The sequence below is a fragment of the Schistocerca cancellata genome, chromosome 4 (genome assembly GCF_023864275.1).
Source record: "Schistocerca cancellata isolate TAMUIC-IGC-003103 chromosome 4, iqSchCanc2.1, whole genome shotgun sequence".
In the NCBI taxonomy this organism is placed as follows: Eukaryota; Metazoa; Arthropoda; class Insecta; order Orthoptera; family Acrididae; genus Schistocerca; species Schistocerca cancellata.
Genome location: NC_064629.1, coordinates 872,947,397 through 872,960,578, shown reverse-complemented (window position 1 = coordinate 872,960,578; position 13,182 = coordinate 872,947,397). Strand labels below are relative to the sequence as shown.

The 13,182-nt window shown below is 38.2% G+C and overlaps 1 protein-coding gene across 2 annotated transcripts in view; it reads left to right on the top strand.

The window, feature by feature from the left end:
• The window catches only part of LOC126185022 (protein Daple), a 199,706-nt gene that overhangs the window by 85,130 nt on the left and 101,394 nt on the right, over positions 1-13,182 (top strand). For both annotated transcript variants that reach the window (XM_049927747.1, XM_049927746.1), the window contains exon 10: positions 8,198-8,379. In XM_049927747.1, coding sequence (XP_049783704.1) covers positions 8,198-8,379 — 182 coding nt within the window. The remainder of the gene's footprint in view (positions 1-8,197; positions 8,380-13,182) is intronic.

The window sequence follows — 13,182 nt, the reverse complement described above, 5'->3', positions numbered from 1 at the left end:
AATGTAAGAACATTTAGTTCAATTGGGACAGATATAGGGAGCAGTGGAAAAGTTCCAAACATTCTAAATCACATTCTGCATGAATATGTGAGGATTGGAACATTAATAGTGGCAACTATTTATTTACAGCTCGTACAAAATAGATATGTGTTTCAGTTTTGCTGACCTTCAAAGTAGTCACCAGCATTATGTATAACCCTTTGCCAGTGCTGTAGAAGTCGGAGGCTACTCTTAGCAGTGCCAGTTGTGTTGACAGTTCGAGTGGCGCGGTCTATTACCTGACAAATTTGTAGCAGTTCTGAAGCGAGTGCCGTGAAGTGTTTCCTTCAGTTTATAAATGGAGTTGAACTTATGAGGGCTTAATTCAGGGGGGTACAGTAGGTGGTATAGCACCTAGCAGCCGCATCAGTCAAACAAATCGGTATGCTTGAGCATTGTCCTGCAAAATAATGGTCAGGTCCTGCAGAAAGTGTCATCACTTCTGTCTCTAAGCTGGTCATAGGCTGTGTTCCAAAAGTGAACAGCGTGGATACAGAAGTGATGACACTTTCTGCAGGATCTGACCATCATTTTGCAGGACAATGCTCAAGCACGTACAGTGTTACTGATTTGTTTGACTGATGGGGCTGCTAAGTGCTATACCACCTACTGCAGTCCCTTACTTAAGCCGTCATAAGTTCAACTCCATTTCTAAACTGAAGGAAACACTTCACGGCATTCGCTTCAGAACTGCTACAAATTCGTCGGGTAATAGACCGTGCCGCTCGAACTGTCAACACAACTGGCACTGCTAAGAGTAGAAGAGTAGCCTCCGACTTCTACATCGCTGGCAAAGGGTTATACACAATGCTGGTGACTACTTTGAAGGTCAGCAAAACTTTGAAACACGTATCTATTTTGTACGAGCTGTAAATAAATAGTTGCCATTATTAAAGTTCCTTGTATATCAAGTATAGTAAACTAAATCTTGAAGGAAGCCAAAAGTATAAAAATAAAGCTGCAAAAGATCCATCTTGGGTTCAAAAGAGATGTAGTGAAACTGGTATACAAATATTAAGGAAAACTCCAACATGTGTAAAAAATTCTGTGTATGAAGCACACAACTTATTCCTCTGTCAAACCTTGGCAAATGACCTTCAGGAAATCTCAAGAATTTCTGATTTTAAGTAAATTGGATGTACAAAGCACAATCTTTAATCTAGTTGTGGGTGACTCAAAATATGCACCAATTAAAGGAAATGAAATCCTCACAAGCAAATAATATTTTACATTGAGTATGTTGTGAAATTAGCCTCTTTGCAACCCATGTTTATTGGAAATACGTTCTGCAGTGAACACTCCCTCATTACTGGAAAAGAGGATAGCTCGCCCTTGTCTATAAGAGGAATAAAATAGTAGATGTCCAGAATTACAAACTAATATTCCTAGCATTTGTCTGTTGCAGGATCCCAGAACATACTCTAAACTTAAAAATATGTTTGTTTAGATAGTCATCTACCACAGTAGCTGTCAGTATATTGACTTTTCCCCACTTCTGTCTTAAGCAAACTCAAACTTAAGAGAGTATTACACCTGATAAATTTCACTTTTATTTACAAAGTATCATCAGTCATGGTTGTGTAAATATAGAATATATAATATGTTTCTACATTTTGGTACTTACAGATTAAAATCAGTTTTTGCATATGCATTAGCACATATATAGTTTTTGAGAAAAGGCTTCTAATAACGTAAAAAATGTAAAACAGAGAAAATGAAGTTCAAAGATTTTCTTCTCATACCTCTACATGTAATAAGCTTACCTCAATTTTAAAATCGTCTGTACTGATACTCCTCATCCTCCAAGTTCCTCTTCTCTCCTCTCCTCTTCGAATCTGCCTGGCCTGTATTTACAGGTAAGACACTGATAAGATCTGTTAGCTTTCTTGTCCCTGCTCTCATCGGTGGTGTAGAATGATTTTGTTGTAAACACACCAGGATCTATACCAACTCTCTTCAGCACTTCAATTCTGCCATTATTTCCATTATTGTAACATAAAACTGCCTCATTGACGCCTATTTTGAGTACTTCAAGTCCACAGAATGTCCTTTTTGAGCATCTAATCTAAATTAAATTATTGAGGCTTTCATTTGCATTTTGTGTCTTTCCATGAAGATACTTCCTCAATAAATCAGGGTTTGCAAGAAACCTGAATGTGGGCTTCATTGCATTCATAACAGGTTCTGGTAATGAGTGTTTATGTGAATACATCTCATTTCTGTTGTTGAACTTACACCAATCGTCCTTTGGACTCAGATTTTGCATTTGTGTTTGGTCAGCGGGTAGCTTGTGGAAAAAAATTGCCCACACAGCACGCCTCATTGCCTCTAAATTATGTGTGTTTTTCCAGATAGCTCTCCCATAAAATATCAGGAGAGAATCATTTTCTTTCAGAGTAAGCCTGCCTTTTCCTCCTTTTGGTTTCCCATCCTCATGTACTTCACCTTTCTTGTCTTTCAGGAAGCGATGAAGACTTCTACCAAGCCTCTATTCGGATGTGGCCAGCACATTCCAACTTTTATATTGTTGTATTGTTTGGATTTTTATCTGTTACAGCTTTGAATGAAGAGGAGTATATCTAACATCATACTGGCCCTCAGATCTCGAGAACATCCTCACAACTGCAGCAGCCTCCGTGCCCCCACTTTAGCCACTATGATTTTTAGAGCATGCTACTTAATGCTTTTCTTGCCTCACTTTCTCACTGCCCTCATTGTTGGACGTTTTCCTTGTTGCACACTGGTGGCAGTATTTAGACATAATTTTGACATTGAAAATTTTTCTTGAGTCAATACCAATAACAGATGTAACTCCATACAGGGATGTGTGACCCCTTTTCATCCATGTCCCATCTACAGACCCACACATATCAGTAACATTTGTTGGAGATTCACTGCCATGTATATCTACCCCAGGATGTATTTCTTTTTGGTTTATTTCCACCAGTTACTCCACTGCTCGCTTCATAGAAACTTTGGCAGTATCGCATACAGCATCAGATATTTTTTATTTTTTATTTTTTCAAATCTTGCACAAGTTGGAGGCATGTTCAGAAAACCACACAATAAATTACCTCCTTCCCTGCCCTGTCCAAGGCATCTCAGAGCATATGATAACCTAAAATTGCTTTCATAGGTACCAATGTCAGTTTTTTTTTTTTGGAGGAGGAAAATGAAAATTCATAGCCACATGAATTACAAATTAATTTAAAATCACAAGCTATTCCCACTCTTCTTTCTTCAACAACAACCATGCATTCCATATTTTTACATCTAACACATGAACATGAAAACTTTATAGCCTGGCAGAGAAGCTCTAAATCAATAAGTCTGAGTGGAATCCATATCAACATCATTCACACACCTGTACAATTCTCCTGTCCCAAGTTTTGAAACTGAAGCTGAGAGCTTATGTTCTTCATTTCGAGCTGCTTCCTCTTTTTTGTTGGTAAACTGATTTCCATGAAACCTCCATTTCCTAAACACAGTTCTTTCACTACCCATTACACATAAATCTTGACTTCCACGTAAAGGTTTGTGAATTCAACCTTCCACCTACTAATGTGTGTTAGTACTGTCAAAATGTAAATAAATGACATGCAAGAAAGTTTTCAGGCAAAGATATAGATGTCAGCCAGAGATATAGATGTCAGCCAAAGATATCGAAACAAAATAGCCTTCACACTGACAAAAATCCCGTTGAAGCAAGCAGTTTCCCAAATGTCAGAATAGGTAGGAGAGGCCGCCCTTCTTCTTCTTCATCATCATCATCATCATCATCATCATCATCTTTTCATGACATTACAACACTGCATGGGTCTCTCTCCAACAAGTTTATTCTGTCCTCTCCAGTGCAGTTCTCCCCCATCCTCTGTCTCTGGGAGATTTTATATCTTTCTCCACATTGTCTATCCTCTGCTTTTGTGGCCTTCCTCTGTCTTCTTCCAGCTGACCTCCATTCAAAAACCTTTTTAATTGTTCTTCCAGTATCCATGATATTGACATGAACAAGTTAGATTGTTCTCGTACTTTTTGTTAATCTTACAATGTTAGCTCCTTGTATGAAATGGTCCGACTCAGTGTACAGTTTTATTTAAATTGTCTTGGAATTTGTCCTGTTAATACTAGATAACAGATACTTACCAAAGCTCTGCACATTTTCAAATTTGAGACCTGCTGCTAACAGTTCATCCAAGTTACTATTTTCCTGCCTGGTGAGATTCGTGTAGTTAGCCCTCATTCCTTTCATAGCAAGGCCTCTGGGTTGTGTGGCATCTTTCAGATCATGTATTGTCCTCACTAGTGAAACTCTTTTTTCTTTTAAAAATTCCTGTCTCATCAGCATATGCACGTATCTGAATTTACTTTGTGTCTATGTAACCAGAAATATGAAGATTGAGAATGGAGGCTTCAAGATTGAAAAACATTGTGGACAGTGCCCCCAACCCCATCCCCACCACCACCCCCTTCCCTGTATGATTGTGTTACTGATGCTAAACCAGTTACTTAGTTCTTCATCCACTTGCACTGCAGCATAGGAACTAGCCGATATTGCTTGAGTGAGTGAAGTGTACTTAGAAGGGACTTTAAACAGTAACAAATCAATTAGCATTCCTGCCCTGTCAAGACTATCAATGGCCTGCTTGAAATCTATGTAGAGGGAATGAAGATCAATATTATACTCAAATGCATTTTCATGTATTTGCTTCAGCACAAATATGTGATCTGTTTTTGACCTGTTAGACTGAAAGCCACACTGATATTCTCCCAGAATCTGTTCTGCTTTTGGATCTAGCCTGTTGTGGATAATACTAGACAGAATTTTATAGATTACATTCAGCACCATAATTCCTTGGTAATTCAAGCAACAAGTCTTGCCTCCTTTCTTATGTATTGATTGAAACAGCTTAAAGTCCACTCTTCTGGGATTCTTTCCTGATTCCATATCAAGTTAATAAGGTTATGAATTTACTTATGGAGACCAATTCCCTCATTTTTCAACAATTCTGTAGCTATGACATCAATTATTGGAGCTTTGTAATTTTTTAGACAGTGCACTACATTGCAAACTTCCTCTAATGTGTACTCTCTTTTATCTTTGATCTGTTAGGAAATTTCCCACTTTGTCCTTGCATGTTATTATTTTTGGTTTATATTCTTGAGTTCCTTCTTTAATTTTCATATAAAATTTTCTGCTTTCATTCCTTTGGTGATGCTCTTCCATCTCCTCTATGTTCCTCCTTTTGGCTTCCCTTTTTTTATCCTCCTGCCGACCCCTGATGCCTCTGTTCTCTTTTGACTATAGAATGCCTGATTTGATCAAATATTGTGTTGTAAGCATTTTGGTCTTTCTTCCTTTTTCTGTTCCATTGCCTCTCCACATTCATCATCATATAACTCTTCAGTTCTGAGTCTCCTTGTTTCCCCCAATATTTCATGTGCTGTTGTGAAACTAGCATTTTAATAGAGTTCCATTCTTTGTCTATACATTCTCCGCTGTCTTTTGTTTGTAACTCTTTTCTCAGTCTGTTCTGATACTCTTGAACAGTAGATCTATCTTTCAGTTGTCCATGTTCCATTTCGTTACTCTGGTATTATTTGTTTTATCAGTCATAGTAAGATTCTGTCTCATTTTTGCTCTACTAGGTAAGAAACTGAATCAGAATTTGCTCTTCGGAAAGGGTGCACAGTTTCCATATTAGATGCCCACCTGTACAATACCAGTATATGGTCTATTCAGTTTGCTTAATTTGGTCCTGGTATTTTCCAGGTCTTTTTGCAAATATTTTTCCTGAGGAACACATACTTTTACTGCCTTTAACTTGTATGGTACAGCAAACTGGACAACCCTCATACTGTTATTACTAGTTTGATTTCACAGGCTTACCTTACGTAACACACTTCTGAGAGCATCTTTGATGCCCAGTTTGGCAATATAGTCTCCATGCACTATTTTGGCATCGTGTCCAAGTATTTTATCACAAACCTCCTGCAGCTGACCATAGAAACCGTGTACCACATCTTCATCTGATTCTGCTGTTGGCATGTATAGATTCATGGAGATCACATAGTGAAATTTCACTTTGATACACAGAGTACATATTCTTGTATTGTGGGGAGTGAAAGCTATAACAGGTCCACATTTCTCGGGAGACTATAAACCCAACTCCATATTCTCCTTGTCTTTCATCTTTTCATGAGTAATACAGGGAGAATTTCTGCTTATGGATCTCATCACTTTCTCAACCCCCAAAATGGAGGACCAGGCATCCATTTCGAGGTTAACTTTCTCCGGGGGGGGGGGGGGGGGGGTGATGACCCAAGCCTATAGAGCCCCCCACCAACCCTTTAGTGTGGGGCACACTTTGTCTTGCTCCTCTACTAGGGTCAATCCACTTGAGTGACCCTGCCAGTAGGTATGTTAATGCTGGCATAGGCCCAGCTTTCTGAAAGCACCCAAGCCTCCCTGTCAGGCACAGAAGGTGCCATCAACAAGGCAGTTAGGGAGGTGTGGGATCATATATTTCTATTTAATATTACACTATAAGTAAAAAGTGTCTCACTTGTTGGCTCAGTGGTAAATTACCAGATTACAGTTATGAAGGTCTGGGATTTGATCCCTGGTCATTGCTAGGACTTTTATCTGTCATTTATCACTTCTTTTATCTCTAGAATTGTTTGTTAATGTGAAAAATGCCAAATTGCTTCATGATTCAGATGCCACTTAAAATGTAGGGCCCCCTATAACTGGCCGGGTTAGTCAATTCAGAGGTTGGATGAAGGCAAGGTTACACACCACCACTATGAGTACCATACCTAGTAAAGTCCAGTGGCACTGAAATCAACCTTCTGGTTGATGACAGCCTTACCCATTTTTAAGTAAAAATTTAAGGTATTGTCAACGTGAAGTTTGGTTTGAACACCACGGTGCTTTACTAGGTATTATCATGTTGGGCGTGATATGCCATTGACTTTCTCTGATATTTGAACTGCCTTATGCAGACAGTTATAGGGTAACCAACAGTTTAATGTAGATGCCAATCCATCATGCAGATCAGCAATTTTCACATGAACAAACATTGCTGAAGGTGGTAGAAGTGATAGATGAATGACCAGGGATCAAACCTGAGACCCCTGGTTCTGTAGTCTGACTCTTTGCCAATGAGCCACACTCCCAGTATATGCTATTAATTTAAAATGTGGGGTTTGCCAAGATGGTCTAATCATTTATGTGATGTTTCAAATCTGTTGTGGTTTTATGAATGTAGTAGTTTTCTTGTAGGTTGAAAGCACGGCTTTTGTTGCTTATCCTTATGATTTCTATGTCTGTGTGTGTGGTTGTAATTTTATGTCAGTGTTGATGCAGTGTTCATCAAAAGTTGAGTGATTCATTCTGTACTTCCATCCTCATACATGCTCTTTGTATCTAGTACCAAATGTTCTACTGGTTTGTCCTACGTAATATCCACCCACTTCAAGAACATACTTGGTGCAGTAGCTGATGGTAGTTGCAGAATCAATGAAAGTTACAAGATGGTGTAAGGCTTTGTACTGTTGTTCACTTGTTTTTGGTGACTGCCAGTCTTGGCCCAGCATACAATGTGTTGCATGCTGACATTATTGTCACCATTGTATGTCTGATAATTTTGTTTAGTGTGTCATTGACTCCCTATGTCACATTTGCTTTCATTTGCAAAAGCAAATGACAGAATGCGCCGAGTGGTGTCTCCTAACACAGTTGGGCTATATTGATAGTGAGGGAAAGCTGTCGGTGTTGGTCAAGTAGCTTCAGTTTGTATCAACTGACCTAGCCCACATCAGCCACCACCCAGAGTATCTTCAGGAAGAACCTTCCATCTCATTGCGAATGCAGCAAAGAAAAACCCTACTAGCAACAAGAGAAAAATCTACCACTATTCTGATATCAGTAAAGGTAATTTCACTTGCAAAAGGATGAAGATTTGGGTGCAGGGATGTGCAAGAACTTATTTGGATAATAGAAAAGGTCACTGTTTTCCATAACTAACATTCCATAATATATTACATAAATACTTTTGTATTTTTAGATTGGATATAGCATTGTGAAATTAATTTTAATGTAACCTAAGTATTGCGAAATGTTGCTTTATGTACTTATTGCTGTGTGGTTGATTTCAAGGTTCAGCAGACAATAGTTTATCAGAACAACTGAGCAGTAGTGCTCAGGCAAGGGCTCTGAAGCTTGAGCTTGAGAACAGGAGGCTCCTATCAACTATAGACAGTTTACGTGAATCATCATTCCATGAAACAAATACAAAAATCTTGGAGATTGAAAAGGAAAAGAAGAGACTGTCATTGAAGGTATGCAAAATAAATTGAAAACATTTGTTTAATATACCAGTACCTGGAGATTATTTTATTTCTGTACATTTCATATGTAGAATTGTTTCTGTCTAGTAAGAGCTTTGAAATGTCAGTTAATAGTTTTTGGTAGTATGAATCATATGGGATCATACAAATAAAATACATTTCGTATAACAATACATAGAACTTACATTTTTTGACTGTGATTGGGAGTGTATATATGGTAAAAAGATGGGTGGAGGAAACAGAAATTGGAGGTTTAATTGACACATTATAAAGTATTAATGACAGTGACTTTCTGGAAGTTAAATTGATTGTACTTCTATTAGAACTTAAATTCACAATTTTCAATGCTGTGTTAAGCATTTTATCTCATTTCATTAAATGATATCTTCAAAAGTGTAAATGATGTGCATGCACACATAAGCACACACATATCATTGTGTGTGCACACATTCATTCATTCTCTTACCTGCGCGTGCACGCAAGAATTTATATGGTGGGGGAGGGGACAGAGAGAGAGAGAGAGAGAGAGAGTGTTTGTGTGTGTGAATGGTTGTCATGGGTGGACTGGATGGGATGCTGTGGTAGAGCCTAGAGGTACACATTGTATTCTTGGATAAATTGGTTGTTATATTACTGGAAGTAATGCTAATATTACTAGGATGTGACCAACATAATGAATCTGAGAAATTACTTGAAAGTATCAGAAAATAAACTTGGTTAAGGAAGAATCCAATTTTAGAAGGGAGTAGAATGGGTAAATAAATGGGCTTGAACTTACACTTGGCCAGAAATTGATAGCGATGAAATAGCATGAAAGTATTTCCATTGGGAGCTTCATCTAAAGGAGAACAGATTGCTGTAAAGGCTGTTATGACTGGATTTAGCTGTATCACTGAAGAGGCAGCAGGATGTCAATGAGATATAGGCACTATAGACAATTTGTTTACAATGATGTTAAAGGCTGAACTTGGGCAATATGCAAGTTTAAAGGGGGTTGAAGGTATAATAAACTGAGAAATTGTGTCAATGATTTTTGAGAAATGAACTGAAAGTTTAAAGACTGTGAGTGGGCAGTGGTATTCCAGTAGGGAAACATATTAGACATGTGGCATTGACTGCATTGTATAAAATGTCATAAAAATATTTTTCATTTCATTAATTAGATTAAGGCCTTATATATGTACCAAATATCATCTTTCATGATTTATGCATGTATTAACGACCTACTGTTGATTCCTCTGTTATGAAGTTAGTTACAGCATACAGTTAATTTGATAATTGTGATCAAATTCCTTCTCATCAAGTTGAACTAATATAAAGCTCTCTGGTTTTCAGCCAAATGAGTTCATTGAAATGGTGCAGTGTTTCAAAGAGTCTCACTTTCATCATATCACCTTCACCAGAATATGATAGAAGTGACCACTCATTGAAGCGTCAGGCCATTTCAGTGAACTCACTTGCCTTTACTAAGAGGTTTATATTAGCTTGATTAATCATGTTTTGAGGCGATGGACACTGTGTACTTATAGAAGATTTTGCTGCTTTTACTGATCAAGATTGTTCTTAGAGGATAATGCAAGACCATTTTGAATGTGAGAGATATTATTAGCTACTCTTGGAAACTGTTTCAGGTATTAACCATGTGCAGGAACAGTTGAGGGAGAATTTGTCTTCTGCTGAACCATCAGCTGGGATGCTAGATCAGTTGCAGTAGGACTGTGATATAAACAAAACATATTGTTCTCTGTGTATATTAGGTGGTGTTGAGCCCACTGCTTGTCAAGTATGAACCATTGTTGTAAGTGTACTAACCTGTGATCACTGGATTGCACATGGTGTCTCATAAGTGGAAATTCATGAACTGCTGTAAACTGGTTTTATGATAAATTCTCAAATAATGTACTCAGCAGAACATTTAATTACTTTGCACATTTATTGACAATCATTACAACATGATGACCAGTTTCAGATCTTTTGTAGTATATTAATCACAGGCAGACGCATACAGCAACCTCCAAATCAGCCAGACAGTGGCTAAATATTTACAGGCCACTTTTGGATATGGTTCTTGACAGATAAACCTCATAAAGTTGCTGTCGAATTACACAGTCAGTTTTCTGATAACTGATAATACCACATAGAAATGTACGAAGTGGACACTGAGGAATTAACACTGTAATTGCAGCAGATGATAACCTTGAAGTACTGCAAGGTTGATGTTTTAAGTGCGAACCACACTTTAACCTAAGAGTTTCACAAAGATACAATGTAAGTGACTACATATTGTTGACACAGTGAATGCTAGCCTATGACTGACTACGTTTGGGTGGGATATAAAGACTGGTGTAATGATATTTTGTGATTTTGGAAATTTCAGATCTGTTTATAAAATTATAGTGTGAAACTGCAAATGCTGTATAGGTTTCAACAAGAACTTGCTTTAACTAAAATATGGCTCGTTAACAAAGGAAAACAGATTACAGATCTATTTTTATGCCTCCTCTGTGAATTACCAATTTACAAGCACCCTTAAAATTATGTTAATTTATACAAATTCTTAATTATGGACTTAACTGAAAAATGAAGTGTTTTATCTGGTTTAGAAAAATAAGGGTGATAAATATATAGGTCCAATCCTGTCATCTGATGTACAGTGGCTCAGCTGGCAAAATTAAATTTGGGTGTGACTGATCTTTACTTACAGATAGCTTTTAAGTGAATTACTTTTGGAAAACTGAAACAGGTTAGCAGAAAGAATGAAATGACAACTTTCTGATGAGTGGTGTCAATTCTCTCAGAACTGTTGATTAGTTCAAACAGCATACTGTAGTAATAATTTAAGTTATCAATTACTCTTTATTAGCATGGTTTTAAGCAAAACTAATTATATTAGTGTAATTGGTGGACAGAAAACTACTACCTGAATAATAAATTAATGAGAAAAATTATATATATAGTATTTTGGCAATTTCGAATGTATATAGTATACACATTGTATGTTCAGTCAGACACATTTGAAATATATGGGAAAAAATTGCCAGCCGCAGTGGCCAAGTGGTTCTAGGTGCTTCAGTCTGGAACCGCGCGACCGCTACAGTCGCACGTTCGAATCCTGCCTCGGGCATGGATGTGTGTGATGTCCTTAGGTTAGTTAGGTTTAAGTAGTTCTAAATTCTAGGGGACTGATAACCTCAGATGTTAAGTCCCTTAGTACTCAGAGCCATTTGAACTATTTTTTGGGAAAGAATTAGTTGTTTGGTAGGAGTAAAATAATATCAGTGGAAAGAGTTTCAGCTTCCTATGTTTTAATGTATTGTAAATTTCTTCAGTATCCTGTTTTCATTTGATATTTCTGTGAGCCTTTGTGTACTGCTAGATTTGCCATATTTTACAAGTTTTTGTGTAATACAGTAATTTGTTATTTTCACACTGTCAGCCATCTACTGCAACACTAGCTCTTATATTTGTGAAGGCTGGGTATTTAACACAACTCTTAATGTGGCCATTTTCTTTTATTCAAAAGCAGTCATTGTTTCCATCTGGCTATCAAGTTTTATTGTAGTGTTTCTGGCTGATTTTAAAAGACATGTAATTTTTCAAGCTAGCCTCTCGAAGTGCATTAATAGATTGTACATGATGAGCTGATCACTGTGTCCAACAGAAATTGTGTATAGGTATACTACACAGTCCAGTCACATCAATCTGACCACCTATCAGAAAAGTGAATAACCACCTTTTGCAGTGCAGATGTACAGAAAAAAAGTCAAAGAGGTTCTGGAAGGTCCTGACAGATGCAGTGCTGTGCCGCTACTCTTCAAACCATGCCCATGCACTGCGAGCTGTGTGACATTTTGCATTTTGCTGCCGGAGATGCCATTGTGCCAAGGAAAAACGAACTGCATGCAAGAGTAGACACGGTCCTCAAGGATAGATGCATACCTGTGGTGATCCATTGCGTATTCCAGAGTGACGAGATAGCCCAGGGAATGCTACAGAAACATTCCCCAGACCATAACGTTCCTTCCTCCAGCCTGGACCTTTCCAACAATTGTTGCTGGGCCATATACACCAACAACCATGTTTCTGATGGTGCATACAGTGTTTGTGACCTGAAAAGGCCACCTGTTGCCACCTGGTGGATGTCCAGTTGCAATATTGGTGTGCAAATTCCAACCTTTGTCACCGATGAACAACAGCCACCATGGGAGTGTGAACCAGGCACCTGCTGCCGAGGCCCATACACAGCAAATTTTTCTGAACACTCATTGAGGAGACATTGTTGGTACCCCCTAGGTATATCTGGGTGGTCAGTTGCTCAACAGTTGCACGTCTGTTCACATGTAAACATCTCTGCAGTCCGCATTCACCCCTGTCATCTACAGCCCATGGTGCACAACAGTTGCTTCGCTGCCAGTTTTGGATAGCACCGTTTAGCTATACACAGTCTGCTTTAACCGGTGTGGCATGTGAACAGTTCATGAGCATTGCTGTTCCGGAAATGCTTCCACCTTTGGCCCAAAAGCCAATGAGTGAGCCATTTTGGACATCAGATAAATCACTCTGTCCCCCCATTGACATGCTTTATATACCTTCCACTGTAAGTGCTGCCACCTGCTGTCTATGAGTGATTATTGCACTTTGACATCAAACATAGACAGTGGTCACATTAATGTGACTGGACCACGTATATTTTGTGAGAGACGACAATACACAATGCGTTAACACATTACAAGTGCCTCATTTGGAATAGACTGATAGCACATGGCAGTAAAGACAGTACATCCATATATGGAC